Consider the following 27,530-nt stretch of genomic DNA (forward strand, 5'->3'; position numbering starts at 1 on the left):
AAAAACGGATCTTAGGAAAATATGAATTGTATAATTTGAAGGTACTCATTGTGGATGCAAAGTAAACATATTCTTTTTCCGCCGGATTGTTTACGAGTTTCACGCAGCTGGGAATTTTTAAAACGATCAAGAGTAAAATGTGATCGAGAAAGTCTAATAACAATCTATGAATATGTCGCCTGGGATTGAACACCTCATACAATAGTTTCATTTCAATTTTTCTCCGAAAATTTTCTTACTTGCCAGATCAGTTGGTTGTCCGGATTTGACCGTACTATGCAGACTCCTACTTTAGTGGGGATGAAGAGAGTTACTGTGATCAAAAGAAGGTATATTATAGATTGCTGGTCATCCGTTCGTAATACCGGAGCGTGCCAGACTCGAGATTTGGTTATATCTAATAAAAATTGTCGATAGCTGAACAAACATATTTCCATACTGTGCGTTTCCAATCGCTTTTCCAATAATAACTGAATGTATTAACAAATACGAATTGAATATTAAAAGATGTGCAGACTTATTGTGACATTTATTCGACAAAACATCACGTTGATGTTTGATTTGATTTGGATCAATCATAAAACATGGAAGCAGACTAAATATGCTTAGTTTAGGTTTGCTTAAAAAGTTCTTAAAGGAAGTACTTGTCGTACGGCCATCCCTAACTACCGAGGCATTTCCCTCCTTTGTGCTGTCTCTAAAGTCCTCGAGTCTATTATCCACTCAGCCATCCTTCCTTGTGTTCTGCCTATCATCCCATCCGCCCAGCATGGTTTCATGCCTAGACGCTCCACTGTCACTAACCTCATGTCTTTGTTGCAAGACCTGTACCCGTGCCTGGTTTCTGGGGGGCAGGTCGATGTCATCTACACCGTCTTTAAGGCGGCATTTGACTGCTTGCCCCACCAGTTGCTGTTGGCCAAACTCGAGCGGATGGGTTTTGGGGGGGCACTCCTGAGCTGGCTCCAGTCCTTCCTATCGGATCGGACGTACAGGGTCAGGGTCGGGAGGTCCCTCTCCGATCCGTTCATCGGCCTATCCGGTGTACCCCAGGGGAGCGTCTTGAGTCCTCTCCTTTTCACTCTTTTCATCTCGGATTGTGTCTGCGCCCTCCCACCAGAGGGCTGTTTGATGTACGCCGACGATGTCAAGTTCTATCTTCCAGTGTCCTCGTCCAATGATCCCCTGTCTCTGCAAACCTTTGCAGATTCCTTCTCAGCTTGGTGCATCGCCAACGGTCTGGTGCTATGCGTGGCGAAGTGTTGTGTCATCTCTTTTGGTCGCTCTCCCGACAAATTGGTGCACAACTACCATCTCAGTGGCCTGCCCCTCCCCCGTGTGACCGTAGTCAAGGATCTGGGGGTGTGGCTGGACGATAGGCTGACTTTCAGGTCGCACCTGGACTCAGTCGTCGAACGGGCCAACAGGCTGCTGGGACTCATCGCCCGCATGTCATCAGAAATTCGCGACCCCCTATGCCTGAAGGCGTTGTACTGCTGCTGGGTTCGACCCATCATCGACTACGCTTGCGTTGTCTGATCACCCGCGGGCGTCACAGCGAAGGATAGGTTGGAGAGTGTGCACAGGAAATTCACGCGTCTTGCCGTCAGGCGATTCCTGAATGACCCCTCTGCTACCTTGCCTCCTTACCCGGTCCGGTGCCGTTTGCTGGGGCTGGTTAGCGTCAAGGATCGTCACAGCCACGCTCGCTCGTTGCTGATCGCTAACATCCTGCATGGCCATATTGACTCTCCTGGCCTTCTCGCAGCCATTCCTCTCTACGTCCCGTCCTGCAGGTTGCGAATCCGTCCTCCTTTTCACATTCCTACACGCCGGATTCTGTTTGCCCAGAATGACCCTTGGCTACGTGCATTGTCCGACTTTAACGCCGTCGGTCACCTGTTTGACCACCACACGTCCTTGGTCAGCTTCCGTTCTCGTCTCCTGTCCACCGTTTCCTAATCTTTTTTCGTTACCCCTATCCCGTTCCTGTTGTAACCCCACTAGTCTGTGTTTATCCTTCTGTTAGTTTTTAAGTTGGGACTTTGTATAGCCAGATGGCGAACAATTTGATAATTACATAATAATAATAATAATAATAATAAGTAGTTTTTAATGTTGTTAAACATTGTAAAGATCTTTTGCAAGTAAACTTATTTTGTTTAAAAATCGAACATACATATTATACATTTATGTTTATGTATCTACATTGTCGGTAGCTTAGAAGAATAAGATTAAAATAATGTTTGATAGCTTCAAAATTATGATAGGCTATTCCAGTTGGGTTTCAAATGTAGGTGATCCAAACTTGAAACAACATTTATGCCATGCCATACTGTGTTCGGATGAGCATTGCGCATTGGATTCTTTTCACCCACTTACTTGCAAGAATGATAGATTGCGGTTAAGTTTGCTTCGATCTAAATAGTAATACTGAGACAAAAAAAAAAAGCAAAACGAACAGTTTAAACATAGAGAGTTTTGTGCAACAAATCCTGTTCCAACCCTATATTTTAGCACTAAGATCCAGAGCACACATAAAACATGTTTTTTTATTTGATCTTCATTTGTCACAAGGCATGAAAGCAGTGCTGAATGCAAAATTTACAATTTTCATTCATCAAGATACGATTTCCCACAACAGTTGTTGTTACAAATTCCAAAGCAGCATATTTTTTGCCACACGTAAATTCAGTGTGAAGCGACGACATCGGATCGAGATTGGTTAATCGCAACCGTACAATCTTCTATATTTCATTTCATTTTGCGGTGCAGCTTCTGGTTTTCTTTAGCAGAACATTCCAGAACATTGTAGCTCAGAACTCCCGACTTTTTAAAGAAAGGATGTAACAAGTGCTGACCTGCCGGTCGTACACTAAACGTTGATGAATTTTGATAACCTTTATTCGGCATAAAAACAACTGATGCATAAAAAATTAAAAAAGAAATGGAAATTGTGCATAAACATGTAGCGCATCTAGCCGCCGTTCAAAAGTAAACAAACATTTATAGCCGCCAGTGCGGCGGCTATGTCAATGGAGATGCTCTTCATTTCTCCCTCACACACGTGGAAAAAAGGGGCGCGTGCGTGAGCGCTTCGACACATCAAGCGGCCAACTTATCATCTAGTCGATACACAAAAGGCTACCTATAGATGGCGCTAATACCAACCGGTTGAACTTTTAACGTTGAAAGTTTAATTTTAAAAATATACTTATCGCACTTCCTTTTTGTCATGTTTCTAGCGCTGTAATTGGCTTATCGCTTCGTACCACTGCCATTTTGTTCCCACGACCAATTATGATTGATTGCCAATGAAGAGAAATTTTGTTTTTTACTCCAAATAACCGGAGATAATAAAGTAGATACAAGTACAATCGGCATTGAAATAAATGTTTTCATCTGCTATGTTAAGCTGATTTGGCTAAACCTCAAATGGTGGTCGCAGGCGATTTGAGAGAGGGGCGGTTGGCTGCGGCGAGAGAGCCCGGGTCGGCTCGCTCTCTCTCAGTACTCAGCCAATGGCTGCGTGCTGCTCGACTGGTTTGAACTACATGACTATTTGAATTTCCACTGTGGAGCTTTCCCCATCCACTCGTCTCACCCCCTCTCTCCCGTCCTTCGCGCCCCTCTGGCCTATATTCACCAGCCAAACCGGCTATGACAGCCGCGTGCGCAGCGTTCTCGTGCATGTTATCATTTCAATTTTTATTCAAAAGTCTGCGCAGTATGTTTCTGTGTTTTGCCATCGATCATTTTTAGATTAAATATACGGTGTTTCAACAACTTTACACGTGATATGCTGTCCAAATTATTGCAGACATATTGTATCGTTGTGGCGGTATACGTTCAATTGCTTACCTATTTTTCAGCACAGCAACTCAATATTTACAGCTACGTATTGCCAATTTCATACTTTCCATGTAGGGTGTACAGCCGAACATAAATTAAGAAGGTAAGTGAATATTTCATTGATTTCCCGCCGAAGATTTCATATTTCACATGCGTTATAAAGTGATGGCCCATACGTTCTATTTGCGTTCCTTGCCCATATCATTCCCGCTTTTCAGCCCAACAACTTTACAGGTGATATGTCCAGGGTGTAAATTTGTAAAATATTGCCATAGAAAATTGTGGCGTTTGCCGTGCTTTAAATGGAACGCTACGTCATTGTGTATGTTTTTAAGAACATTATGAAATGTGTGTGTAATGCTCAAATACAATGTGTTACGTTAAATTCCCATGAATCGCAATTTTTGATTGCGTAGCAAATGTTTACGGTAGCACCTGAAGAAAGAGGAGAAGATCAGTTTTCTGGTCAATGAAAATTTAAAAAAATAGCATGAAGCTGTGGAGCGATCCACCACTTGTTACACATTAAAAGCCAAGCCCTTCCTAAGCTGCGTGCGCTGTTTACGCTGATTACCAGATCCCAAAGGGTGTAAAGTTCGATCTCTAACCGGAATTCGGACACAACCTTGAAGTGCACTCAACAACTGGCTTAAGCGGCCGTGTCAGCTGAGTAGGATTGCCGTATTCCTGGTCCCCGTCGTTGAAACTTGATTCCCCGGTCCATTTGGCCAAACTTTGAAACTCCTGGGCTCCCTTGAGACCTTCCGTGGAAACGCCGCCCCAAGGTAGCATGGATAGTGTTGCTTCTTCTTTTTTGAAGGCACAAGGCCCCGCCCGGCCTCGGGATCTCGACACCTCCCTCCCATCCCCCCTTTTCATCTCTTCCTGCTCGTCCTGTATCCCCATCAGTGGCCACAACGATACCAGACGGTATTGGACGGTGTTGTCCTCCGTCCGATCCGTCGTCGGCTTCGTGGTGGTTATGGCCGCTCTTCATTTCATAATGCTTCGAACAGGAAGGCAAACGACCTACCCGGGCTTTCGACTGGTGCAAATCTGCTGGACCAGGGTTTGGTCGGGAGCGCTACATCACATGACAGGTGTGGTAAAAACGAAGGCATGTGAAGACGATGTGTAGGGCCTATTCGTCTTGGTCCAAGCCAACGGAACAGTTTGCTGTGCCCTCGAGGGGTTCTCTGTCGACACACAAGGTCAACAGAAACCCGTCCCCGAAAAGAAGCTGAGTAATGAAGTCGTCCGTTTCCTCATGCTAAAAAGTCAGGACATCAAATAAAATGATCACAGTCACAGAAATACCAACCGTACTCGAGTTTAAAAGTATGGAGCATGAATTCGTCTTTGCGCAATTTGGTCGTGTGATTGAATGGTACCGTAAATGGAGGTGCTCTCGTAAATTCTAAACGGTGATAACGGAACGATGATAACTTTGATGACGATCGAACGATGATAACGATGAATCATACTTTGTTTTTACCGTATGATGCCCCCCCCCCCCCCCCCCCCCCCCCCCCTCTCACGAGTGCGGCGCTGAGCAACTTCGAGCAGAATTCGAGCTGGAAGTGAGCGACATTATTAAATAGCCGCATTGTATGCAAATCTGTGTCTTTGCTGAATCGGTTATTTCTAAATTAGCCGCGCATTCACTGCGCACGCCACTAGATGGCAGTGACATAGATTTTCAAATTGGCCTTGTTGGTTAAAACGTATTTTAACCTAGCTTGACTAACATATTTTATTTATTTTAAGTTGTATTAATATGGTATGAATTTAAATCAAATAAATTTTGATGTTCTTTTTTTAACTCTCAATCCTTTTCATAAATGCCTTAGAGTGGTTACATGTGTGTGTTATTAGTGTGCAAATTAAAAATGAATACAATCAATCCATGAATGTTTCAATTTTTGTCATAAATTATCGATGAGATTGTATTCCATAAATGTTTTTGTAATTTTAATGTTACTCAAAGCCAACATGAATATATTTAAATTCTTTATATTATACAATGAAACTCATTACCCAAACTCAAAAGTATTTATAATCTGATTTACAAGGATTCGTTGGTATAGCTGCTATCAGCTTAGCATTTCCTTTCAGCCAGTATTTATCAATCTGACATTCCCTAAGAATTGAGGTCGACGAATGTATGAGTCGTGCTTGTGCGCCGCGCGGGCCTATGACTTTCATCTGGTAAAACTTGAACGGAAAATGTCGCAAAAAACTTATTGTCATTTAAGATTTGAAATATGATCTCAACTATCTGGAAAGTGTTTGGACTTTAAGGCTCAAAATCTTCATATTGTGAACTTTGTGAAACTTGTGCAGGACCAATCTATTAAATCGAGAAAAAAACAAAAACGCACAGCCCAGTTATTGTTCAGGTTCCTTGTATATGAACTATTTGCAGATATGAAGTTCATTGGCCATTTTACGCAAGTAAAATATTTTGTTTTCGTCAAATGTTTTCGGCAATGGTATCAATAATTCATTTACGCCTATCTCAAAGTTTTCAGTTGGATCCTTCCAAACGTTTGTGATGAACATAGATCAGAAAAGTGTAGCATGGTGTTTGCATAACTCCTTATTTACTCCTAAGATTTATTGAATATCAATATGTAGATCTCGCAAATTCTTGCCATGACTGATCAGCAGGTCAAATACAGTTGAACTTGAAATAGCTGCTACTCGTGAAAAGCCATCATCTATTTTGACATGGCTTTTTGACCTATATGCAAGAAACTAAACAAATTTTCACACAGCTTTTCACTATTAGTTTGATGATGTTTTATCTTCACCAGTTTACTGTTGGGATCATATTGTACTATAATTAAAGAACACGGAACTGATGTAACGTTTGCATTAAAAAAAATAGACAAATTTTCATTTGCGAAAAGAAAAAAGTTAACTTAGCTAATTGAATGAAGTAAATTTTGTTGTAAAGTTTCATCTTTTTTGTACTTTCAAAAAATATTTCGACGCCCACTAAGAAAGCCTTACGGTCCTTGGCTGAAACTTTAGCCATAGCCGACAAAATCATTCATGTAGGAGTTTTTTCAGCTGTTGTGTGGCATTCACGATCAAATGCTTCTCCGTTTGGACTTTAGAATGTTGGAATAGGTCCTACCTTAGGGTGCTGTTCATGGGTTTTCGATTGGTTGTAGTTGAGATGCATGCGGAGGGTTAGAAATGTGGGGTATTTAAATTATTTTTGACCCGTTTAATTCCTCCGATGCTATTTGCGCATGATTTACTGTGGCGGGGTACGTCCAAACCACTGAATCATACTATTTTTTATTGTTTTCTGATAAAGTTTCTTAATTACGAAATGAACTGCACACTATACACTTCTCCAGACGCCGCAAGTCTTGCCAGGAAAAACAACGACTTTGTGCTCGCTGGTTTTCAGCCACGATATGGCGTTCTATGGGACTTAACGGGCCCTAAAACATTCAAAATATACTGGAAAAAGCTTCAAAAGAAACATAAAGTACCAGGGATTTTTTCCCACTTGTCGTCGACTGGCTTTAAATAATATTTGGTCAAACATATAATCAAATGTAGTTGGTTTACTGTTTTGTCCACGGCGGATTCAACTTAAATCATACAGTTGTCATACTTGTTCTGAATTTAAAAGAAATGCTACTCTTTATTTAGCTTTCAACAGAAAGTTGCTAGCGTATTCCGGTTTTGCATGGAAAGTCGTTAAAATTTGTCTATTTTGTTTAATTCTAACGTTATTCCTCGGAACAAGCTATTAATTGAATGAAAACGCCATTAGAAAATTTTAAGCTGTGTTCCAATGAAAATATGAATTTTTTTTATAGAAAATATGTTTACCGCATGTTGATGAAACCGTGTCGTAGTTACAACGTGTTTTTGAAACATAGAATGACATATGATTTAATGAGAAGCAACCCAACCAGGAATATCTGTCAAAAACATAGGCGAGGATGAGTAGAAGGAAAATCCCCGCCCCAAGCGGACTGTCAATGTTTGAATGTGTGCATGGGACGGCGATGAATTCAGTGCAAGAGGAGCCTTCGGATATGGGCATTACACGAGACGCCATATTTGCTCACCTACTGCGTTGTGAATTGTGATCAACTAAACTTGTTTCTGCGTAATTTCAATGTTAAATGTGTGATTTAGTGTTCTTTTCGTGATCAGTAGTGTTATTTATGTGAAGCAGATGGAATTAAGATACACTGTGCCAATCGGTAAGTGGGACGGTCAAAAAAAGAACACTTGTCTGACTTTGCGATCAATTTTAGGGTACTTAGAATTGATAATAATGAATTTCGCTTATCACATCTTCTTTGTCTATCTTTCTACGAAGCATGTGCAAAAAGAGAGAGTAAAAATCGGTCACCAAGCGGCGCAATGATCGAAAAAGTGCAAAAAGTAATAATTTTGCCAGCCAAACGTAAAGTTGGACACTTGCTTTTCAGGTTTAATACGTGGTTTGTTGAACTATTTCCAGAAGTTTTTGGTATTTAATGTTATTTCTGTTATAGTCTATGACTGTTTGTTGATGCTTGACAACAGTTTTTTCTAACTTTAATGGACATTTCTGCTTAAATTTCTTCCTATTGCTGTTTTGTTACCAACTTATACTATACAGTGTTTGTAACATAGTATACTGTACAATTTTACTCAAATTGGCTATTGGATTTCATACTAAAGACTCAGAAAGATTCTTCTGAACTTTGAGGCTGATTTAGAGTAGTAACTTTTGTGTTATTCGTAGCTTAATCTTGGAATAGTCAAACTATATCAACAACATCTGTCATAATTTTCTTCATCATATGAACGTTGTGATGTGTACTTATCGTACTTTAATTAAAAACAAGTTTTCCAGTTCATTCTGATCACATAAATACCTACAACATTAACAAATGACCTCCAAGTAATAGAAGTTAAAACAACCATTTTTTTAAAACTCGTCAGCTCCGTTTTACGTTCGAAAACTGCCTGCCTTTCTAACCAAAAGTGTATATGTTTGCTTTATATGTAAGTCATACTTACTGTGACGACAATTACTACATTAAATTAATGCATTTGAACGAGATACTAAGAGTACCTTTCAACATAATCTAAAATCATCGTCTATATAAGGTTTTGAAAAGTAAAGGCGTTGTTTGCGGGTTCTGCGGGTATGTTCTGGAAATAGTTTGGAACCTTCTAAATGCTTTCATTATTTTATTAAATTCTTAGACATCTATAATTGAGGAAAAGTCTTCAATTCAGTTGGTTTTTTGATGAATCTCACATCATCGTCCTTTAAGTTTATTGTAAGATGACCCATTTCAAGTTATATTTTTGACAATATGGGCTTTTTTATCGATTGTTAGTGTATCGCAAAACAGTAACTTTGGTTAAATTGATAAAACTCGATAACTTTCGGCATTTTTAATCGATTTATATGATAAAAAAGATAATGTTTCATTCCTTGCAGTGGTGTAACATATTTCAACCACAAAGTGTGAATAATTTATCAAAACTCATCTTTTTTATACATATAACAATAATTTAGTATATCATAGATCATCAGAAAATGATTTTACGTGCCTAAGCTAGCTTCCATAACACTTAAGCCGCAGACATTCTTAGGAATCATAAGTGTCCAACTTTACGTTTGGCTGACAAAATTTTGACTTTTTGCACTTTTTCGATCATTGCGCCGCTTGGTGACCGATTTTTACTCTGTTTTTTGCAGATGCTTCGTAGAAAGATAGACAAAGAAGATGTGATAAGCGAAATTCATTGTTGTCAATTCTAAGTACCCTAAAATTGATCGCAAAGTCAGACAAGTGTTCTTTTTATGACCGTCCCACTTACCGATTGGCACAGTGTATATGGCAGCAGGTACGGATAGATTGGGTGCCGGCGTTATTTGAGGCATTTTTTTAATTAAGCACAAAGCTACACACCGGTTAAACATTTACACTTCCGCTTGAGCTCCTAGTTGTTTGGGTGGGTGTACAATTGTAGCAATAGAAACAGATAAACCACCTCTAGATAGATAACCATCTTATCCACAATCGAGCAAGTCGAGAAACGTACACTGCTAATGAAATATGATTTGCTAACTTATAGAAAAAAGGAATAAACATTATTATCAATATAGATATGTATGCATAGAAGGATGCAAAGTATAGAGGGGCACAGAGAATCTGTTGTAAGAATTTTTGTTTCTTTTGCGCCCGACGGACGACAGAAAGTTTTCGTCGAACACGTAACCCCCATACTGCTTTTTGGAATTTGCCAGGAAAACATCAAACGCCTTCCCACTTTCCCATCAATCGTCAAAAGTGGCTATCCTCTCTTGGGACTTTATTCGTACCCCTAACAGTGAGGGCGTTCTTCTGTAAAGTTTCTTATATTGGAAAGGAAATGAAGAAGTTTAATGATAATATATCAGTCACATTTCGTAGCTAAAAGTGTTTATAAGTTTCACCGTATTTCCTCTTTTCATTTGCGCCATATTTTAAAGGTACAATTCTCCTCGCAACACGATATGGAAAGAACTTCTGTTTCCCCAGCGATTTAATGAAAAACACAGTACTGAGATCTGGTACTGGTCACATCTGGTCACATTCGATAGTCTCCACGGTCGCCTACTGGTACCAGTTCACTTATAAAAAGTCTGGTTTGTATGTCATATATGATGAGTAGAATTTAAAGAAAAATGATTGCAACTGACCGTGAAAATTTATACAGCTTCCTCCAAACTTTTCTAAGCATATGAACATTGTTGTGGGGAACCGTTAGCAGTTGATGTGGATTCGTGCTATCTGTGGGAACGGAAACACGAGAAATTGTTCACTATATGTTCTACCCGTTAGCCACCTTTTTTATTTAAATGATTGCCAAAAAGTATCTATCACACTTGTTTTCGGTTTTAAGAATCGATCACGTAGGTTCGCGCGTAGAAAAGCCAGAAGAGAAGAAGAGAACGCGTGCTCGTTGCATGCGCTTTTTATATCGTTCACTGAGCAACCCGCGTGGGTTGCGCGGCAAGCCGTTCTTGCCATCGTGTACGATAAGTTTGACGGCGACGAACGCACGGTAAGTTTGCGGCTGTATTGTGCGGACTTGCCGCTGTCCGTTGTCTCCGATGTCCGCAGCCGCTACATATCCATCTGGGTCATCGAGCGCAGCATTGTGAACGGTCAGGCCTCGCATTCAGCTAAGTTTGCTAGGCTTGGAACCGTACCGTGGGTACCGATGAACCGCGTGTTGCTTTCTACGGTTTCAGCTTTGGAGGCATTTCAATGTGCATAGCTTAAAAAAATGCATATAGCACACGAATGGCGAAGGATCCGTAAGCACAAAGTTAGACCTAGCTGAATAAACTGTCATTGGATCAACCGAGTTGGGTGGCAGCTGCTGTAATAAAACATAAAATGTTGAAACGATAATTTAACCGTCACCCGTTCAACCGCCTACCCGGGTAGTTTTTGGAGTTTTGTTTTGTTCTCACTTTTGATTGGATTGACGTACCGACATGAAATTTTTAGAATGCCTAGAAAAACTCATTGTCTATCGTTATGCTGAAGAAAAAAAAATTTCCTAGGAATTTAAATAATTTTTATTTGCGTTTTTCGGTTGATACCCCTCAAACGTTCAACCGGACTACCCGGGTAGTCCATACATTTTGTATGGGAGATTCCGTTTTCCTGTACTTAAGACTTAATAACTTTTTATCTAGACGTCGGATCGATTTGAAATTTTCAGTGAAGATACTTGATGGTGTTTCCCAAAATATTGTGTAGCTTTTATAATTTTAAAAAATCATAAAGTATGTTAATTTGAGGTTCCAAAAAATTTCACCATTCACATCTACAACCTTTTTTCTGTGTAGTTCATATATTTTACATAGAAGTTTGCTTTTTCTGTATTTCAGTACTGATATATTTGCTCGTAGATACTTAACTACTTGAAATGTTTTGGAAAATTGCATAAAATATTGTAAACATTAATAAACTCTCAGCCGCTTCATGCTATCTTCATGCTTCAACTGGGAACAGAGTTTTGTCCGTTTTTTAATTCTTTTTTCGTCAGAAATGCTGTTCTTGGTAATTCTTCTATAAGTCTGTTCGGTTTTATCTTTTCTAAGGATTGAGTTTTTCCATAACGCTCACTTTTACTTAGCTTTTGTTGTACTTTGAATCACACACATAGTCGACTAGACGCGGGTTAATAAACGTGTTTGTGGCGCACATTTTCAGAACAAAATGATGTGTAGCATACTTGCATTTAATATTAGTTTAAGATTTTAATACCTAAACGGGTAAAATCCCAAATGAAGCCCCCCCAGCCGAAATCGCTGTTGTGGCTACACCATTTGTGAGCAGATGCACCGTAAAGGTATGCAATTGGTGAAACGTGCCGTTGTGTGAACCGTTTGAATTGAATTCTCGTTAAATTAAAGATGATGATTATACTAGAAAGGATGTACAACATAAACTCCCTCATGCATTACTTACATGAGTGTATCAAAATTCGGCTACGCCATCAACCTAGGGGTGCGGTATGAGGGGGGCCCACGGGCCCCCCTTATTTCACAAATTTATAACAAACTCCCTTTTTCGGTAGACCTAGCGCAGTCCGCTCGCTGCGCTCGCTGCGGGCGCGCCGCCGTTTCAAACTCATTTCTTCAGTCCAACTCATTGGTTTATGATCTCCATCTTGCTCAGTTTTATCGATTAGTTCAAGTCATTACAGTTTCTAACGGAAATTCAACTGTTCAAATATTCAAACTGAATTGATGTGCCACCTATTGCATACTTTCAGGCGCACATGTGTAAAAAATGACGACGATGCGGCGACGGGGGGGCTTCATTTGGGATTATACCCCTAAACGTAAGGCATAAATGTTTAAATTATCAAATTCGTGTTTTCAAATGAAACAATCCTACTTGAACATTTAACATTTCTAAAACATGTTTGGAAAAAAAATGAATAAATTTCTGGAAATTTCAAGTAATGAAGATTCAATGATCAAAGATTCATGTACTGAAATACAGAAAATGCAAACTCCTATCTAAAATGTTGAAGCTACACAGGTTTGGGTCATAGATGTGAAGGGTGAAATATTTTGGAACCTGAAATTAACATACTTAATGAATTTTTAAAATTATAAAAGTTATACAATATCTTGGGAAACACTCTCAAGTAACTTCACTGAAAATTTCAAATCGATCCGACGTTTAGATAAAAAGTTATTAAGTCTTAAGTACAGGAAATCGGAGTCTCCCATACAAAATGTATGGACTACCCGGGTAGTCCGGTTGAACGTCTACGTATGTAGGTTTGGTTGAACGGGTGACGGTTAAGCATTTTGTTCAAAATGTGATCAAGGTTCTTGCAGATTGTATAAATAACCTTGGTAATCAAGTTAAATGTTTTGTCTTTCAGGCAACACTGCTGTCAGTTTCATACTGATTGTTGTTTACAGATTTCCTACAAGACTTCAGGAAACGCTCGAGACTTTTCGCAGAACAACAATTTGCTGGTTCGTTTGGAAAAAGATAGTAAATTCCTTTGGTATGTGGACATATATTTCTAGAAAAGAATAGTGTAAATTGGTGGCAGTGGGACACAAAACATTAATCTATATTTACACACTTACTCTACTGCGCTCATTACTCCATTGTCGGGCGAGAATAGGTGCGTGTTCTTCTCATCCCTCATCAGGATGGCGTCTGCAGAAATAGAGGATTTAATCTTTGGTGAAATATGCCGTTGCTGCATGGCTAGTAAACCGAGGATGAAGCCGCTGTTCGACAACAACCTGCATGCCATGTTGAGCGCTGTTACTGGGCTGCAGTTAAGCAAAAACGATGGTCTACCATCACAACTATGCGTACCCTGTGTGTTGCAGGTTCGTCGGGCCCACTTCTTCAAGGTGCAGTGCGAACAAACCGACAGTGCGCTTCGTAATTACGTGATTGAATCAAAGTTTTCGGAAACGGAAGAGCAACAGCTCAGCCCGAAGCTTGAGGAAAAAGTTAGCGTGAAGGAGGAATTACTGGACGAACCCGATACAGCTGCAAGTGACGAGATTGACGCTGAACCGAATGGTGTTAAGGTCAAAGTGGAGAAACTATATCACTGTCCGCAGTGCTCAAAATCTTTCGAGATGGAGCGAAAACTGAAGCGCCACATGCGAATTCACACGTCTGAGCGACCACACGCCTGTCCAGAGTGTGACATGACGTTTGTGGAGAAATCCAACCTGTCGAAGCATATGCGTAAACATACAGGTGAGCTGCGGAACTCAACCGGGAAACCCCACCTTTGCTCGGAGTGTGGCAAGGCGTTCAAATACGGCACATCGCTGTCGCGCCACCGGAGGCTCCATGCCAATCGCAATCTGTTCACCTGCCACATCTGCTCTAAGGCGTACGTCGAGCAGCAGACACTGGATATGCACATGCGAACGCACACAAACGAGCGTCCGTTTGCATGTCCTAGCTGCGACAAATGCTTCGCCCAGAGAGTAAATCTCGAGCGTCACGAACGGACACATAGCGGTAAGTTTTTCTGCTCGGCCATGTCCTGCAGTGCGATAGTAATGCTTATTCATTCTTGTTGCATTTGTTGTGTAGGTGTAAAACCTTACGGTTGCGACGTGTGCGGCAACAGTTTCACCCAGAAAAGCTACCTTATCATCCATAAGCGAATACACACGCAAGAAAAACCGTACGAGTGTCTTAACTGTTCGGCACGTTTCATCTCGCGTAATGCTATGATGAAGCACCAGCGGACACCCTGTTCAAACAGGCCATATTGGTGCACCTACTGCAAGAAATCGTTCCGATACAAAAAATGTCTCCGTACGCACCGGCGAAATCATTTGCTTGAGAGTCCGCACGCGTGCCAATACTGCGAGTCAAGGTACATGAGCGCGGTCAAGCTGGTGGCTCATATCAAGGCGAAACATCCGAATGTTCCGTGTCGCGCTGAAGGTGACGAAATTCTCTTTGGCATAGGAAAGATAGATTTGTTGTAATTGTCTGTTTGGTTTATTTTTGTTTCCTCCTTACAGACTACGGAGTGGACGAATCCAACCGCATGCGACGGAAGAACATCCAGAGACGAAACTCCAAGCCTCGGTCACAGCCAGAGGAAAGCGAATACGATGAGCTGAGCGTGGGAGATGAAAATGAAGACGGAGAAGATATTGAGATCGCTTGTGTCGGGATATTGGACGAGGAAGAGGAAGAAGAAAGTGCTGGTCAACATAGCCGGGACGAAGAAGTTGTGCACGTAATGTTCAACGGGGACGGAGAGCCGGAGGTTTTAGAACATCCTGACGAACCGGACGATCAATACGCGGCTAGTTCAGACATTCGGCACGGGTCACTGTTGGACATTCAGATTATGAATCCGGAAGAAGAAGATTCGGACATTGAACAGTAGACAGTTTATGCATCGAATAAGAATCGTCCATGCTACGAAACTGTTGTGAAAACATTTATTACACTAGATATTACATCAACGGCGGGAAAGTTAATGATCATGTAGAAACATATTTATTATGTTGGTTTGGTACTAATCGAACGCTAAATCGAACGCGCTTTGCGTTTAAGGATATTCATACACCTAAATACATTGGAAAATCATATAAAAATCATTGTGAATAAATGGAGAAAAAGATAGCAAAATATCACAACGCACTTTTTGTTCTAATTAGGAAGTACTGAAGAAAGAAAAAACTGTGCGTTGGTTGTGAAGGATTAGGGATCCCGTAATGAACGGTAAAAATACTAATTATTCGAATTAAATTAATCAATGAGGCACGTGTTCGATATGTGAATCTTTTTTGCGAGGCATTTGATTCAAACGACCATTTACGTTTCCACATATACCGATAGAATTGAAATTGCATGGGCGGTAAAAACCCCCATTGTGTGAACCGTTTGAATTGAATGCCTCGTTAAATTAAAGATTATGGTTATACTGGGTCCACGAGCCCCCTTATTTCACAAATTTATAACAAACTCCCTTTTTTGGTAGATCTAGCGCAGTCCGCTCGCTGTAGGCGCGACTACGTTTCCAATTCATTTCTTCAGCTAATCTCATTGTTTCGTGCTGTTCATCCTATGTGGAATAATTTATAGGTTAACTATTATGAAAAGTATAATAACCTGCATTCAACCTCCAGTGCATGATGTGTTACCGTTACGTGCTTTTAAGCGAACCGTTAGCGTTCAAATATTCGGAAAAAATGCATGCGCTTGAAAGAATGAATCGCACTTTGCATAGCTTCAGGCGCAAATGTAAACCAGCAGAAAGACCTGGATCCACGCTGGGTCCTCAACTATCATTTTATCCAGCGTAAAAAATCGGAAGTTAGTGTTTTTAGGAATTATTAAAACATTACTTGAATTTTTTGAGTACGAGAAATAATTTTAATTTCGATGTAAAAGTGAGCCAAAATGCTCATATTGAGAATAGAATCCGTCGATAGGATTCGAATCTTTGGAATCCGTCTAGAGATCGAATCTTCAAGTCTTCCAAATCTCGATTCTGCCAACACTATTCAAAACGTTACCGTTACTCCGTGAGTGTCCCACTAGTAGTCTGAATTATTTGTGTACCGCTGTTAAAGTTGGACGGTTTTCCCGTAATCAAATCATAATTCTGAAATGAAAACTAGGTCGAAAACCCCCAGAAAGGCTAATACATTGCCTAAACCACCTGTTCGTAATGGAGTACTGCAAAAACCAGCGGATGTGTGCACAGAACCAGCTGGAAAGCACAGTCCAATTTCTAACACGCCGGAATGGTTTGGTAACGTTTCCCATCGCACTCGAACATGGACCGGAACGAAGACTGTTTCTATGTAATGATATTTGCATCAATTTTAGGACAAAGTTCTACACTGTTCGACGGAGCCCCTGCATCACGAAGCATCAAGCAAGCCATGGATACACCGTCACCTAGTGCTGGCGAACGAACACGAATGTTGGATCGGTTTCACCGTATCGCTGTCCTCGAACGATTCTCTAGCGACACTGATCGTTCCCTACTGACCGGGGGCGACGACAAGGATTGCCATATTTTGGAGCTTATTGCTCGTTATTCTCCGAGCCTACTGAACTGTAAATTGAACCGCATCGAATGGCAACATGTTCGACGGAATCTAATCAAATTTGGTCGAGTGCAAAAATCTCGCCGCTGTTCAGACGCGTTTTTCTACACGGAGCGGAAACGCCAGGCGGTTCTTCGGTATCTGCAAAGAAATCCAACCATCGAATACCTTATGGATAAGAAACGTGGGGTTCTTCCTCCACCGATCACCGTCGGATGCAAGGTACGGGCTCTGCTCTACAAGCCGCAGTATGGCATCTTCGTTGGCACTGTTGTGGGGGTTGACGAAAAAAATCAAAATTTGTATTTTGTTAGCTTTGACAAGCAATTTCATGGCAAGTTTGATCAATACGTTGAAGACTACCGGCTGGCAATTGTTAAGGTGAGTAATTGGCTGCCTTCGAAACTGAAAGGAATTACGTTCTAATCAAATGATTATTTGAACTTATGAATTATTTTAAAAAATTCTCGGTGTCTATTCTTCTGTGCAAAGGATCAGGAAAATGTCTTGCAAGACACGGTAGCTATTGAGTACAAATTGTTCCAACAAATACTGGTTCTGGAAAAATGGTCGGACGAAAAAAAAGCCATACTCAACCGCATAACCAAACTCAGGCTTGCCGCCGAGTGCCGTCGTCGTATGAATGATGTTGCTGTTGCGTCTCAGGATCATGACAATGATTCTCAATACCTCGCAGCAATACAGCAGCTACTTTCGGTCGATCGCCATATACTGCGGCAGGGTACATTTCTACGTTCCATGTTCGTACAAAGCATCGGTGATTCGACGCTGCTGGATGAAGTGTTCCCGGTACCCTCAAATGTTTCCCGTATCGAGTTCCGGGAAGTTGATGGCGAGTTGTACGAAGTTACTGACCCACCGGGTCTGTTGGCTGCTGAGGAAAACTGTCTTACAAATTCTTAACCAAAACTCGATGGTGCAGCTCGAGGAATCACGTCGATACTTTTATCAAGCTACGATTGGTGCCGCTGATCAATGTGGCATTATTTAAACGAAGAATGTTTAACACCTTTACTTACATTTCCCTTTCTGTTCCGTTTCTTTCACGCTAACACCAAAACTTTAGTTAATTTAATAATAAAACTGTTATCTCATTTCTGCGACATCCGATCGTAATATCCTAAAATTTTATTCATCTTAATTTGTTTGTCTATTAGAAAAATTCGTTAAACCCTCAACCCACAAAAAGCACAAAAACCCCTAAGCTGAAATTTGAAATAAAGTTCTCTCTCGATTATGTTGTATGCACAGATCGCCCTCCCAATTATAGTAGTGTTCCAATAGTTTTACTCGTCTTACTTATTTTTTCAATTGTTTCAAAACCACGCTGGCCAACATAAAAAGGGGAGTATTATAGCTTGCAAAGTTGAAAAACAAAATGGTAAAAAATATGGTCCAAAGAATATTTGTTAAATTCTGACACATGAGATTACTGTTTGACCCAACGGTAATGTGTAGGGTGTACGAAAAGTTTAAAATGTTTTTACAGGCCTCCAAAAGCCCTCGATATAAACAACTGTATCCAGCTCTTACAGCATATTACTGGCAAAGCACTATAGAATAGTTTGAGCTTAATTGAGAAATATACAGAGTGACTGTTGCATGCATCAATAATCAAGACTGCGGGGAATCTGGAGCGAAAATTCGAAATTCCATTAATGGCAGTAGTACTGAAAATGAATCATGAGTTGTTCAATCATGAATCTAACTTTGCTGTCATCTGGCGCACCATTTCTACCGCTCATTTGCATGTTATCCGGGGTTTAGAATTGAAACGAACTGAGATAAGAATAAACCACGACGCCCTGCGATATGTTTCATGTTGATCGAAACGAGTTTAAGTGAAATCGTAATAATTAAAAAGAGGTGCTTAAATGCAGGTAGTGTGCCCCTACATTTCTCTATCCAAGGAATATAATTGAGGAATAAACTTGACACGATAGAAAAGGGATACGGGGTAAACATGGGTGCTTATGGTGTAATTGGGGAAAGCATTGTGATCTGGAAAGGGAAAGCGAAATCAGTCAGTTCCAACTTAAACCGAATCCAAAAATGCCTCGTTCGTCTGGTGTCTTCTATCTATTCCCTGTTCCCTGTTTTCGCATTGTTCCTCTTTGCTTATCCTAGTCTCGAAAACAGGCCCGAGGTAGCCTTCGTTTTATCACCGTTTGCAGCTCGCAACTCGTCGATCACCATCTGGCGCTTGAAGCCCATCGATTCCAACTCGACGACGTCCATCTCGGTGAACCGATCGGTTGGCAAGAGTGTCAACATCGGTTCGTCCTGCTGCATTGGCTCCGGTGGGGGTTGCTCCGTGGTCGCTGGTGGAGGCTGCTGTTGCACTGCTGGCGGGCTGCTGCTGCTGGCCGGAGTTGATGTTGAGGTCGTTGTGGTGTTGTTGTTGCCACTGCTGGTGCCACTGGTGCTACCGCTTGTCGATGCTATGGATAGGACACAGAAAAGTATATTTCACAAAGCACAAAACAAACATCACATCGAGCCACTGTTCAAATTTCGTTTCCATCTTACCCTGGTCGGTCTGGCTTTTGGCAAGCGCTTCCTTAATTGCAAGCTCCTCCGCCAGTTTGGCTGACTCGGCCAGTGCACGTTTCTCCTCCTCCGGGCTGCCGGTCAGTCGAGCGCACTCAGGCAGATCGCCCTCAGCCAGGAACGGTGTTTCCGTGCCAGTGGTACCAATGCGTAGCACGTTGTTCTTCAGATCGATATTGCACTGGTGGCGCTTGAGCATGTCCAGCCCAAGCAGCATGTCCATTGGTTGCTCCAGCACCGAGCAACTCGAGGTAAGGAAATCGTTCTCGATCTGTATCTGCACCATGTGGACGCGCCCGATGATGCGTTGAACACCGACGCCTTTGGCAATGCCGGCCCACCGTGTGTCGATCAGACGCATGATATTGCAGCGCTCGGCTGCGGCGGTGCTCATGATCGTAGCTTGGGCGCCAGAATCGATGAACGCCTTCACCGGATGCCCGTTGACCTTGCAGTTGATGTAAAGCATAACGACCGTACCAAACGTTTCCGGATTGTATTCCATCGCAGCCTGCATGTTCGCCTCGATGTTGTTTTGCTTGATCTCCTCGGCGATCAATCGCTGGGCCTCTGCGTCGAGCGGGCTGGCCAGTATCCGCAGCCGTTGCTGTTGTTTCTCCATTCGCTCGGCAATCTGCTTGCGCAGGACGGTTGCGAAAGTTTCGAGATTGCCGGACAGGAGAGCCTCGGCCAGCCGTGGGTTATTCTGCTTCAGCAGTGCCAGCTGGTCCGGTTTCGAGAGGAACATATCACGTACGACGGCCGGATCATCCTCGAGACCGACGGACGGCGAGGGACGATTGAGGTGGCTGGGAAGGGCAGCACTGCTGCCAGCGGAGCCACCCGGAGGCTGCACACCGGCACCGGCAGAGGACAAGATCGAGGTAGGTACTTGAATGGAGCTAAAATCCAGGCTAGCCAATGCCGCCGGTTCTAATAAAAAAAGGAAAAACCATCATTAGTCTCGTACAGTGTAGAATTAACATATTATCAACTCGAGAGTGTTAACCGTCATTATCATATTCTAAGGTTTTTCGTAGCTCTCTTGGATGAAATCGTAAGTAAATATCATCAACTATTTAACAAACATCCATATGATTTCCCACTCTTTGGGAAGAGTTGGTTCATTGTTCGAACAACATTTCGCACAATTTCTGTCAAATGGGAAAAACCCCATATGTAACCAGATCCAAAAAGAAATGTTTGCCACCTGGTCGCTCGGTCGACATCCTGGCCTTCTGCGATCTCTATGTGAAAATCGAATTACAACCGTAAACAAAATATAAAACCCCCGGAGGGTGTTAAAGCCAAAAGTAGAAGCAAGAGCGTGTGTTGATTCGGTTCGAAATGGTTCGTGGCACCGGTGGGAAGAAAATCGCGCGCAATTGTTTGCGGTCATCCTACGCGTGAAAAAACGGCGAAAGTGGCGCGCGAAAAGACCATGCACCGTGTGTAAGGAATGCCGATGCAGTTCATTGCACTTGTCGTGCTGCGTTGCTCCCGACCTCTGCCATTTGTCATCCACCTTTCCCTACAGCTGGCGAGTCTCGCGCAATCGTACTGCAGGCGAAAGAGTTGTTGACGCGCGTAATTTTATTATTTTTTTGTTTTGCAACAGAGACCGAAACCATTACTAAGGATGCTTTTTAAATGTTCTATCAGCGTGGGAGTAGTCCATCGATTATAGAAAATTAATCATGCTAGAACACTGGTGAAACATATTTAAATACCGTTCGATTTAGAAGGCGAATGGAAGAATTTAAATTTCATTAAATCGGCGGCCGAGCTCACCATCTGCTTTTCTTCAACAAAGGGTCATTCGTTATCCGTTTGGTACGAATATTGCTGACGAAAATTAGTCTTCCATGTGCCGCTTACCAGTTCCAGTCGGAGGCATCATTGGACGGGCACGGGCGGCCGAGGCTGTTGCAGCTGGTGCTGCTACGGGGGGTGCGGGTTGTCCGATTGGTTCCTTGTGCAACAGCAGCACATCCCCATCCTTGACGTCGTAGTGCGTGAGCGTTTGCTTATGATCGACCAACATTTGCTGTTTTGCTGAGAGTACCAGCCGCATGTTGGCCGGTATATTGAACTCCATCCGGCAAAGTGCTATCAGATTCTCCAGCTCCATATCGTCGGCAACCTCGAAAGTGGACAGGTCCGAGCTGTTGGCGTCCATCACTGTGATGCGCATTGTGCCGGAGTGGATAAGCTGGAGCAAGTGAACGAATTGACTGTCGAGGTTGAGATCAGCGAAAACACTACTGGCGCTTGAAAGGATGCCACGAAAATAATCACCGCTTTACAATATGATTGTTGTCAAATGATCGATACTGTTTTGTTAAATGTGGGGTGTAAGTAAATGCAAGGAAGTCTAACTGTTTCCGACGCAAATTATTAGACACAAATGTAGCACTGGTTTGGTTCGAAAGTGTCTTGTAATTTTGAAAGGGAGACCGATGATGGGGCGATTTTTTCAGGACTGAAAAACACTACGGAATATCTTTGTTTGTTGCAAGATCCACGACTGAATGTGACAACCGACGACGCGGTGATGCTTCGAAATGTCATCGCACATCTGAAAGATAAACACGACGGCGACTGCTTAAATCTACTTGCTTAAAGGATCAATTCATCAGTTTTAATCCCCCGTTTTGTATATATCTAATGAAAAATACAAAAAATACTTTAATCCGAATTTTACATTTTGATGATTACATTTACCCTTGCTTTCCTGTGAAATCTGAATGATCAAATCTGAAGCATTCTAACTGCGCTTATAAACGGAGTTGGAAAGCAAACAAAACAGCAGATCTGGCATCCTCGATTCCTAGATTGTTTGCAAAGCCAAACCAAAACACACCATCAAACGCGACACGTCTGCTACGAGAACATTTTAACTGCAGCGTCAATCTTATTTTCGGCCTTTACATTCTGTGACCTTTCGACCGTCCGCGGGAACTGTAGCAAAATCTTATTTCCATCTACACACAACTACAAAACATTTTTAAAGGAAGCCACCTGGAAACAGCTTTAACTCTTGGCGAAGGAATTGTTACTTTTATCGCAACACAATGGCATCAACGGTAAGTGGCTAACCGGTGGCTGTGCACTCTGCTATGATTAGATTAAACGTGCCACTTCTCTATCACCATCGGAACAATGCTTCACAATTGCGATGAACGATCCAGGCCAATGTGCGATAAGAAAAGAATCTTCATCTTCTACATCATAGATTACATACATTTACGAATATTTATACGTGTTAATAATTCATCTGATGTTCTTCGTAGGCTGTCCATGAATTCAAAGTGGAAATGACCTGCACCGGCTGTTCGGGAGCGGTAGAACGTGTGCTTGGAAAGTTGAAAGGTAAGCAAATAGCCAACAGTTGGCATCGGTTGCCCTTGGATACCCATGCCGCAAAATGTGTATTTCTTTGTTGCAACTAGAAAATCTCGCGAACCGACTATACTTTACCCCCATCAATTTTGTTGCAGAAAAAGTCGATAAGGTCGAAATCGATTTGGACAACAAAAAAGTGTTCGTAACATCTGCATTATCGGCCGATGAACTTCTGGAGACGATCAAGAAAACCGGCAAGGAAACGAGCTACGTTGGGGTTAGGAACTGATGCACATACTTTTTGACTCCAGGGATATAGATTATTTGTCGACGATGGCCCAAAATATGAATGTGGCTGGGACGTGCAACGGAAAAGGTTTAATAGAAGATATGTGAGCAACAACATTTTATGTTTGTGTAGGATTATGTTTAATGTTCGTTTTTTTGCCTCGTACGAGGTGAAACAGTATAGTTTCTGTTATGCACAAACCAGGACAAACATATACCTTTAAGTTCAATAGCGGGTTGATAAAGTGATTGTATTAAAATAAATTATGTATCGAACCATCCCTTCCAGAAACGAATAAATTCACGTGCAATTTTCATTAGTTTCGATCAAGTATGATATCTTCCAGGAGGGATATACGTCTATGAAAGCTATCTATCCGTCGGTCGATCGTTCCCAATCGTTGAAGGACCAGTTTCTCAAAATTCGTCCGCTCATCAACTGAAAGTTGAGTGCTCTTAATTCTTCCCGTTGGTTGTATCGGTTTTGGTTTCCCGGTAAAACTAACACTTAATGCGTGTTCTTCGTTTGATGTTGTGCCCAGCGCAGGTTTATTCAGTTTTATTATGATTTCCTTTCGAAACAACGACATTGGAAGATGTTAGTACAATTCAATGGTTAGATATATGAAATGAAAGTTAAATATGAAACGATATATGCAACAAGGAATGAAAATGCTTTTACTCGCTAACCTCTACGGCGTCCGATATTTTGAAATTCTCGGTTTTTGTCGCATCGACGTAAATGCTGGTATCTGGAAGATTTTCTTTGTTGCAGTTGTAGCTCAATTCATCGTCATCAGCGAGAGTTTCGCTGACATCATGGTTGTAGCTAAGCTTCCGTTCGCCTCCCGTTGGATTTTCCAAGCTGCTGGTCGATGAATAGAGTGAGTTTGACTCCAACTCATTATCGAGATTAGCCTTCCACAGCATGACCTAGGGAATGAAGGTGACACAGAAGAAAGCATTTGATACACTAATTCGAATGTTTAACGTACTCATTTCGACTTACATGACGATCTTCGCTACCCGTTGCAAACAGTTGGCCATCCCTCGAAAACTTTACCGTCGTTACCGGCCCCTTGTGCCCGGTGAGCGTGAATATCTGACGACCTTCCAGGAGATCGATGATTTTTGTGACACCATCCTCACTTCCCGTTATAAGGTAGTTTCCGGACGGATGGAAATCCAGCGATACGACAGGTCCATCGAAGATTCGGTAATACTGGATCAACTTTCTTATATGTATATCAAAAATTTTGACCCGATTGTTATCAAGAGCTATAGCCACCAGTGTGCCGCTAGGATGCCAGGCAATTTTACACCCAGCCCCCTTCTGGTCCTCGAATGTATGAATGCACTGCCCGGAGGCCGGATCGAACAGCTTTAGTGTGCGATCATCGGCACAGGACGCGATAAGCTTCCCATCCGGTGAAAACCGGGCACATCGCACCCAATTTGTGTGGCCAACGAAGGAGGATAGGAAATGTTTGCGGGACACCTTCCATAGTTTGATAGTTTTATCATCCGAACTCGTAAGCAGCTTCTTTCCGCTCGGGTCGAAATCCACCGACCTGATGTTGGACGTATGTCCCCGGAACTCGTCGCAGTTGCCCAGCAAGGACGGGACCCATATCTTGACGGTTCGATCCTTTGAAACGGATGCAATGATCCTACCATCCGGTGACCAGCAGACGTCGTTTATTACATCCGTATGCGCCTCGAAGCGCATGCAGCGAACTTGTTCGTTAATGGTCCAAACGATTGCGGAGTTGTCGACAGAACTGGTCACGAAACGGGAGCCTTCCGGGTTGAACGACAATCCTGTCAGCTTTCCGCGATGACCCTTCAGATGCCGTTGTAGAGTTGGATCCAACATTGTTCGGTACAGGATAAAAATCACTAGCAAAATGGGTTATTACAACAAGGAGTACAAAATAGAATCGTCGCCTCTTCGCCGAACAGCGTTCGAAAGTGAAGTTCAAAGTGTTATTCAGTTTGACGTTAATTTGATTCTAAATGCGAAGTCAACTGTGGTAAACCAGTGCTGCCAAGAAAGTTATTTTGCAGTTTTTAGATTAGATTAATTTTTACGAAAGAAAATACTTTTAATAACCTTTACTAAATCTGGTAATTTTAAAATAATTTGAGATAATACTTTAAATACGAAAAAGCAAAAGGAGTGAACTCGAGAAAATTATTTATAGATCAAAAGTGAAAGTGCTTATGAATCTAGATGTGAATAAAATTCATTCGTATATTTTTTATTTATTTTCAGTAACTATGAACATATCCAAGAATTGATTGCACTACTAAAAGAACCTTTCTTCACTAGATTCTTGTGGACCAGCTTCACCTAATTTTCTCGTAATGTCGATGGAATTGATACGAATCATCGTTTGCTGTGTTCGGTAGAAGTTGATTCGAACGTACTGCTTTCGCCGCTTCTTGCGGAAGTGGGTGCGGGTGTGGGAAAGGCTTTTCTCGATAATAGTAGCTTGTACATCCACTAGCCCTGGGGCAAGCAATGGTCGACCGATGAGGGAAAAGTCTGTGCTTCCAGCAAGCAGCACCTTATCCAGACGTAGACGGTCACCGTTCTCCGGCGGCCAATAACCTTCTACCACAATGATGTCGCCGGCAGTGATTTTGAACTGTTTGCCCGCAAGCTGCACGACGGCGAACAATCTTCCCTCCGATCTCGTGGCCAGTTGCTTGTTCACGGATTCAATCGTTTGCTTGTCGACTAGCGGAGCGGGAACCGCACTCGAGCTGTTCCTACTAAAATTTAGAAATGCGACCGGACTGCACCATGATGTATTGAAGGGGATCTTGTTGACAGGATCTAGGACCAAAACAATGAGTTAAAATGTAGCAGAGCTTTTCGCATGGAGGTGGTTTTTACCTGTGACTATGGCTAATGATGAGGGTTTTAAGAAACGGGTGAGGTGTCTGAGAAACATTTTCCTTTATTTACTTCTTCACTGTTTGCACCGCTTATCCAACATTTGGTAGACCATCGAATGGGTCATACTAGTGTTGGCAGAATCTGGCTTCGGAAGATTCAAAGATTTGATCCCTTGACGGATTCTAAAGGATTGGATCTAGTGTTGTGCCTAATGACTCTTTTGAAAGATTCATTCATATGAATCATTCACCTAACTCGGGGTCCACACTACAGCGCGACGTCGCCTGACAGGAGCTGAACTCCATATAAAAAAACCTTGCGTGATGTCGCGCGAATCGCGATATGTTTTTTTTGCATGGAGTTCAGCGCCTGTCAGGCGACGTCGCGTTACGCGACGGTGCAGTCTAGAAAGCGTGTAAGATTCATTCGAATGGATTCATGAATCTTTAGGGATTCGACTCTTGAACCCTTAATGAATCTTCATGAATTTTTCATGAATATGTCTCGAATCTCCACGGTTCTTTCATTGGCTTGGATCATGCGACCAAAAAAAGGAGGTCTGAAATGAATCTGAATCAGAATTATACAGCTCTAATTGGATCCCAGTTAAAGGATTCGTGTCAGATTTGATTCGCTTGGCATTTGAATCAAATTTATTTGTTTGATGCTCGATTTGATTCGATTCCGACTTGATTTGATTCAGACTTGATCGGAATCTATTAGCAATTGATGCGACTCAATTCAGACACGAGGTGACATTCGAGTTAGTCACACGGGTCGATGTAATGCAATGTGATTGAATCCAACGCTGGATAGATCGGATTGGGCATGGATTGAATTTTTCGCGCGATTTAACATTTTGTTACGGGCGTTTTTTGCCCAAAACTAGCTGCGATCACCGAGATCAGCCGCCGCGTGTATCGTTTTACTCTATGCTTGTACTCATCGTTTTCGCTAACTGTTGTTTTTTTTAATAAATCGGTAACGAACGAACGATCGAAACGGAAACGATGAATCGAACGAAATAAACAAATCCTCTATTATGAAATGGTATGCGTGCATCGGACGAACATGTCCGTCTTTTCATCGACAACGTTGAGTCAAAAACAGATTTTCGTCTCCCGTAAACAAAGTGTTAACCAAATTCTTCTTCTTCTTCTTCTTCTTCTTCTTGGCGTAACGACCTCTTGGTCATGCCTGCCCGTTAAGGGCTTACGAGACTTGTTTCCCTGTTGTACGTGGATAGTCAGTCCTCTCGTACAGGGGAGCGTCCGGTCTCGGTTGGGATTCGAACCCGTTAACCTAATTAGGTTCAAGAAAAAACTCCATCGGAGTTCGGAAGAAACTCTCTTCGGAGAGAGACCTTGTTCCACTAGGGATGGTACGGACGATGCATTCTCTATCGGCTGCAGCGGTTGAGAGTCATCCGGGACAGCACAGCGCCAAAGA

At 42.1% G+C, this 27,530-nt stretch overlaps 6 protein-coding genes across 7 annotated transcripts; 3 read left to right on the plus strand and 3 right to left on the minus strand.

Annotated features, from left to right (window-relative positions):
- Positions 1-13,347: 13,347 nt before the first annotated feature.
- On the plus strand, positions 13,348-15,365 carry LOC131286431 (zinc finger protein 771-like). Its single transcript, XM_058315378.1, has 4 exons — positions 13,348-13,419; positions 13,543-14,408; positions 14,484-14,843; positions 14,924-15,365. Exons 2-4 carry the CDS (start codon positions 13,571-13,573, stop codon positions 15,295-15,297), a joined length of 1,572 nt encoding a protein of 523 aa, XP_058171361.1. The 5' UTR covers positions 13,348-13,419; positions 13,543-13,570; the 3' UTR covers positions 15,298-15,365.
- Positions 15,366-16,474: 1,109 nt separating this feature from the next.
- LOC131289591 (uncharacterized) lies at positions 16,475-18,245 on the plus strand. 2 transcript variants are annotated; one of them, XM_058318881.1, is made up of 3 exons: positions 16,475-16,671; positions 16,749-17,353; positions 17,465-18,245. In XM_058318881.1, exons 1-3 carry the CDS (start codon positions 16,527-16,529, stop codon positions 17,894-17,896), a joined length of 1,182 nt encoding a protein of 393 aa, XP_058174864.1. In that variant the 5' UTR covers positions 16,475-16,526; the 3' UTR covers positions 17,897-18,245. The 2 variants fall into 2 exon arrangements, with proteins under 2 accessions (XP_058174864.1, XP_058174865.1); XM_058318882.1 differs by having other exon boundaries at positions 17,471-18,245.
- A 255-nt stretch (positions 18,246-18,500) lies between these two features.
- Positions 18,501-22,051, minus strand: LOC131289592 (protein DDI1 homolog 2). The gene is made up of 3 exons (XM_058318883.1): positions 21,422-22,051; positions 19,523-20,476; positions 18,501-19,434 (listed from the first exon to the last, which is right to left on the minus strand). The coding sequence occupies exons 1-3, from the start codon at positions 21,735-21,737 to the stop codon at positions 19,112-19,114; spliced, it is 1,593 nt and encodes a 530-aa protein (XP_058174866.1). The 5' UTR covers positions 21,738-22,051; the 3' UTR covers positions 18,501-19,111.
- A 345-nt stretch (positions 22,052-22,396) lies between these two features.
- On the plus strand, positions 22,397-23,179 carry LOC131286127 (copper transport protein ATOX1). Its single transcript, XM_058315017.1, has 3 exons — positions 22,397-22,629; positions 22,837-22,915; positions 23,044-23,179. Exons 1-3 carry the CDS (start codon positions 22,618-22,620, stop codon positions 23,175-23,177), a joined length of 225 nt encoding a protein of 74 aa, XP_058171000.1. The 5' UTR covers positions 22,397-22,617; the 3' UTR covers positions 23,178-23,179.
- A 526-nt stretch (positions 23,180-23,705) lies between these two features.
- LOC131286128 (POC1 centriolar protein homolog) lies at positions 23,706-25,115 on the minus strand. The gene is made up of 2 exons (XM_058315018.1): positions 24,186-25,115; positions 23,706-24,109 (listed from the first exon to the last, which is right to left on the minus strand). Exons 1-2 carry the CDS (start codon positions 25,050-25,052, stop codon positions 23,855-23,857), a joined length of 1,122 nt encoding a protein of 373 aa, XP_058171001.1. The 5' UTR covers positions 25,053-25,115; the 3' UTR covers positions 23,706-23,854.
- Positions 25,116-25,417: 302 nt separating this feature from the next.
- LOC131287703 (large ribosomal subunit protein bL21m) lies at positions 25,418-26,212 on the minus strand. Its single transcript, XM_058316780.1, has 2 exons — positions 26,079-26,212; positions 25,418-26,018 (listed from the first exon to the last, which is right to left on the minus strand). Exons 1-2 carry the CDS (start codon positions 26,134-26,136, stop codon positions 25,486-25,488), a joined length of 591 nt encoding a protein of 196 aa, XP_058172763.1. The 5' UTR covers positions 26,137-26,212; the 3' UTR covers positions 25,418-25,485.
- Positions 26,213-27,530: the final 1,318 nt, after the last annotated feature.

Source organism: Anopheles ziemanni, chromosome 3 (genome assembly GCF_943734765.1).
Source record: "Anopheles ziemanni chromosome 3, idAnoZiCoDA_A2_x.2, whole genome shotgun sequence".
Lineage (NCBI taxonomy): Eukaryota > Metazoa > Arthropoda > Insecta > Diptera > Culicidae > Anopheles > Anopheles ziemanni.

Excerpts from the sequence above, each read along its gene's own strand:
- LOC131286431 (XM_058315378.1), top strand. The coding sequence starts at position 13,571 with ATGGCGTCTGCAGAAATAGAGGATTTAATCTTTGGTGAAATATGCCGT. Across the intron at positions 14,409-14,483 it reads TCACGAACGGACACATAGCG|GTGTAAAACCTTACGGTTGC; the intron begins GTAAGTTTTTCT and ends TTTGTTGTGTAG. Across the intron at positions 14,844-14,923 it reads TGTTCCGTGTCGCGCTGAAG|ACTACGGAGTGGACGAATCC; the intron begins GTGACGAAATTC and ends TCCTCCTTACAG.
- LOC131289591 (XM_058318881.1), top strand. The coding sequence starts at position 16,527 with ATGAAAACTAGGTCGAAAACCCCCAGAAAGGCTAATACATTGCCTAAA. Across the intron at positions 16,672-16,748 it reads TAACACGCCGGAATGGTTTG|GACAAAGTTCTACACTGTTC; the intron begins GTAACGTTTCCC and ends CATCAATTTTAG. Across the intron at positions 17,354-17,464 it reads ACCGGCTGGCAATTGTTAAG|GATCAGGAAAATGTCTTGCA; the intron begins GTGAGTAATTGG and ends TTCTGTGCAAAG.
- LOC131289592 (XM_058318883.1), bottom strand. The coding sequence starts at position 21,737 with ATGCGCATCACAGTGATGGACGCCAACAGCTCGGACCTGTCCACTTTC. Across the intron at positions 20,477-21,421 it reads GATGCCTCCGACTGGAACTG|AACCGGCGGCATTGGCTAGC; the intron begins GTAAGCGGCACA and ends TTTTTTTATTAG. Across the intron at positions 19,435-19,522 it reads CAAAAGCCAGACCGACCAGG|CATCGACAAGCGGTAGCACC; the intron begins GTAAGATGGAAA and ends TCCTATCCATAG.
- LOC131286127 (XM_058315017.1), top strand. Across the intron at positions 22,916-23,043 it reads TGTGCTTGGAAAGTTGAAAG|AAAAAGTCGATAAGGTCGAA; the intron begins GTAAGCAAATAG and ends ATTTTGTTGCAG.
- LOC131286128 (XM_058315018.1), bottom strand. The coding sequence starts at position 25,052 with ATGTTGGATCCAACTCTACAACGGCATCTGAAGGGTCATCGCGGAAAG. Across the intron at positions 24,110-24,185 it reads CGGGTAGCGAAGATCGTCAT|GTCATGCTGTGGAAGGCTAA; the intron begins GTAAGTCGAAAT and ends TTCATTCCCTAG.
- LOC131287703 (XM_058316780.1), bottom strand. The coding sequence starts at position 26,136 with ATGTTTCTCAGACACCTCACCCGTTTCTTAAAACCCTCATCATTAGCC. Across the intron at positions 26,019-26,078 it reads ATCATTAGCCATAGTCACAG|ATCCTGTCAACAAGATCCCC; the intron begins GTAAAAACCACC and ends TTTTGGTCCTAG.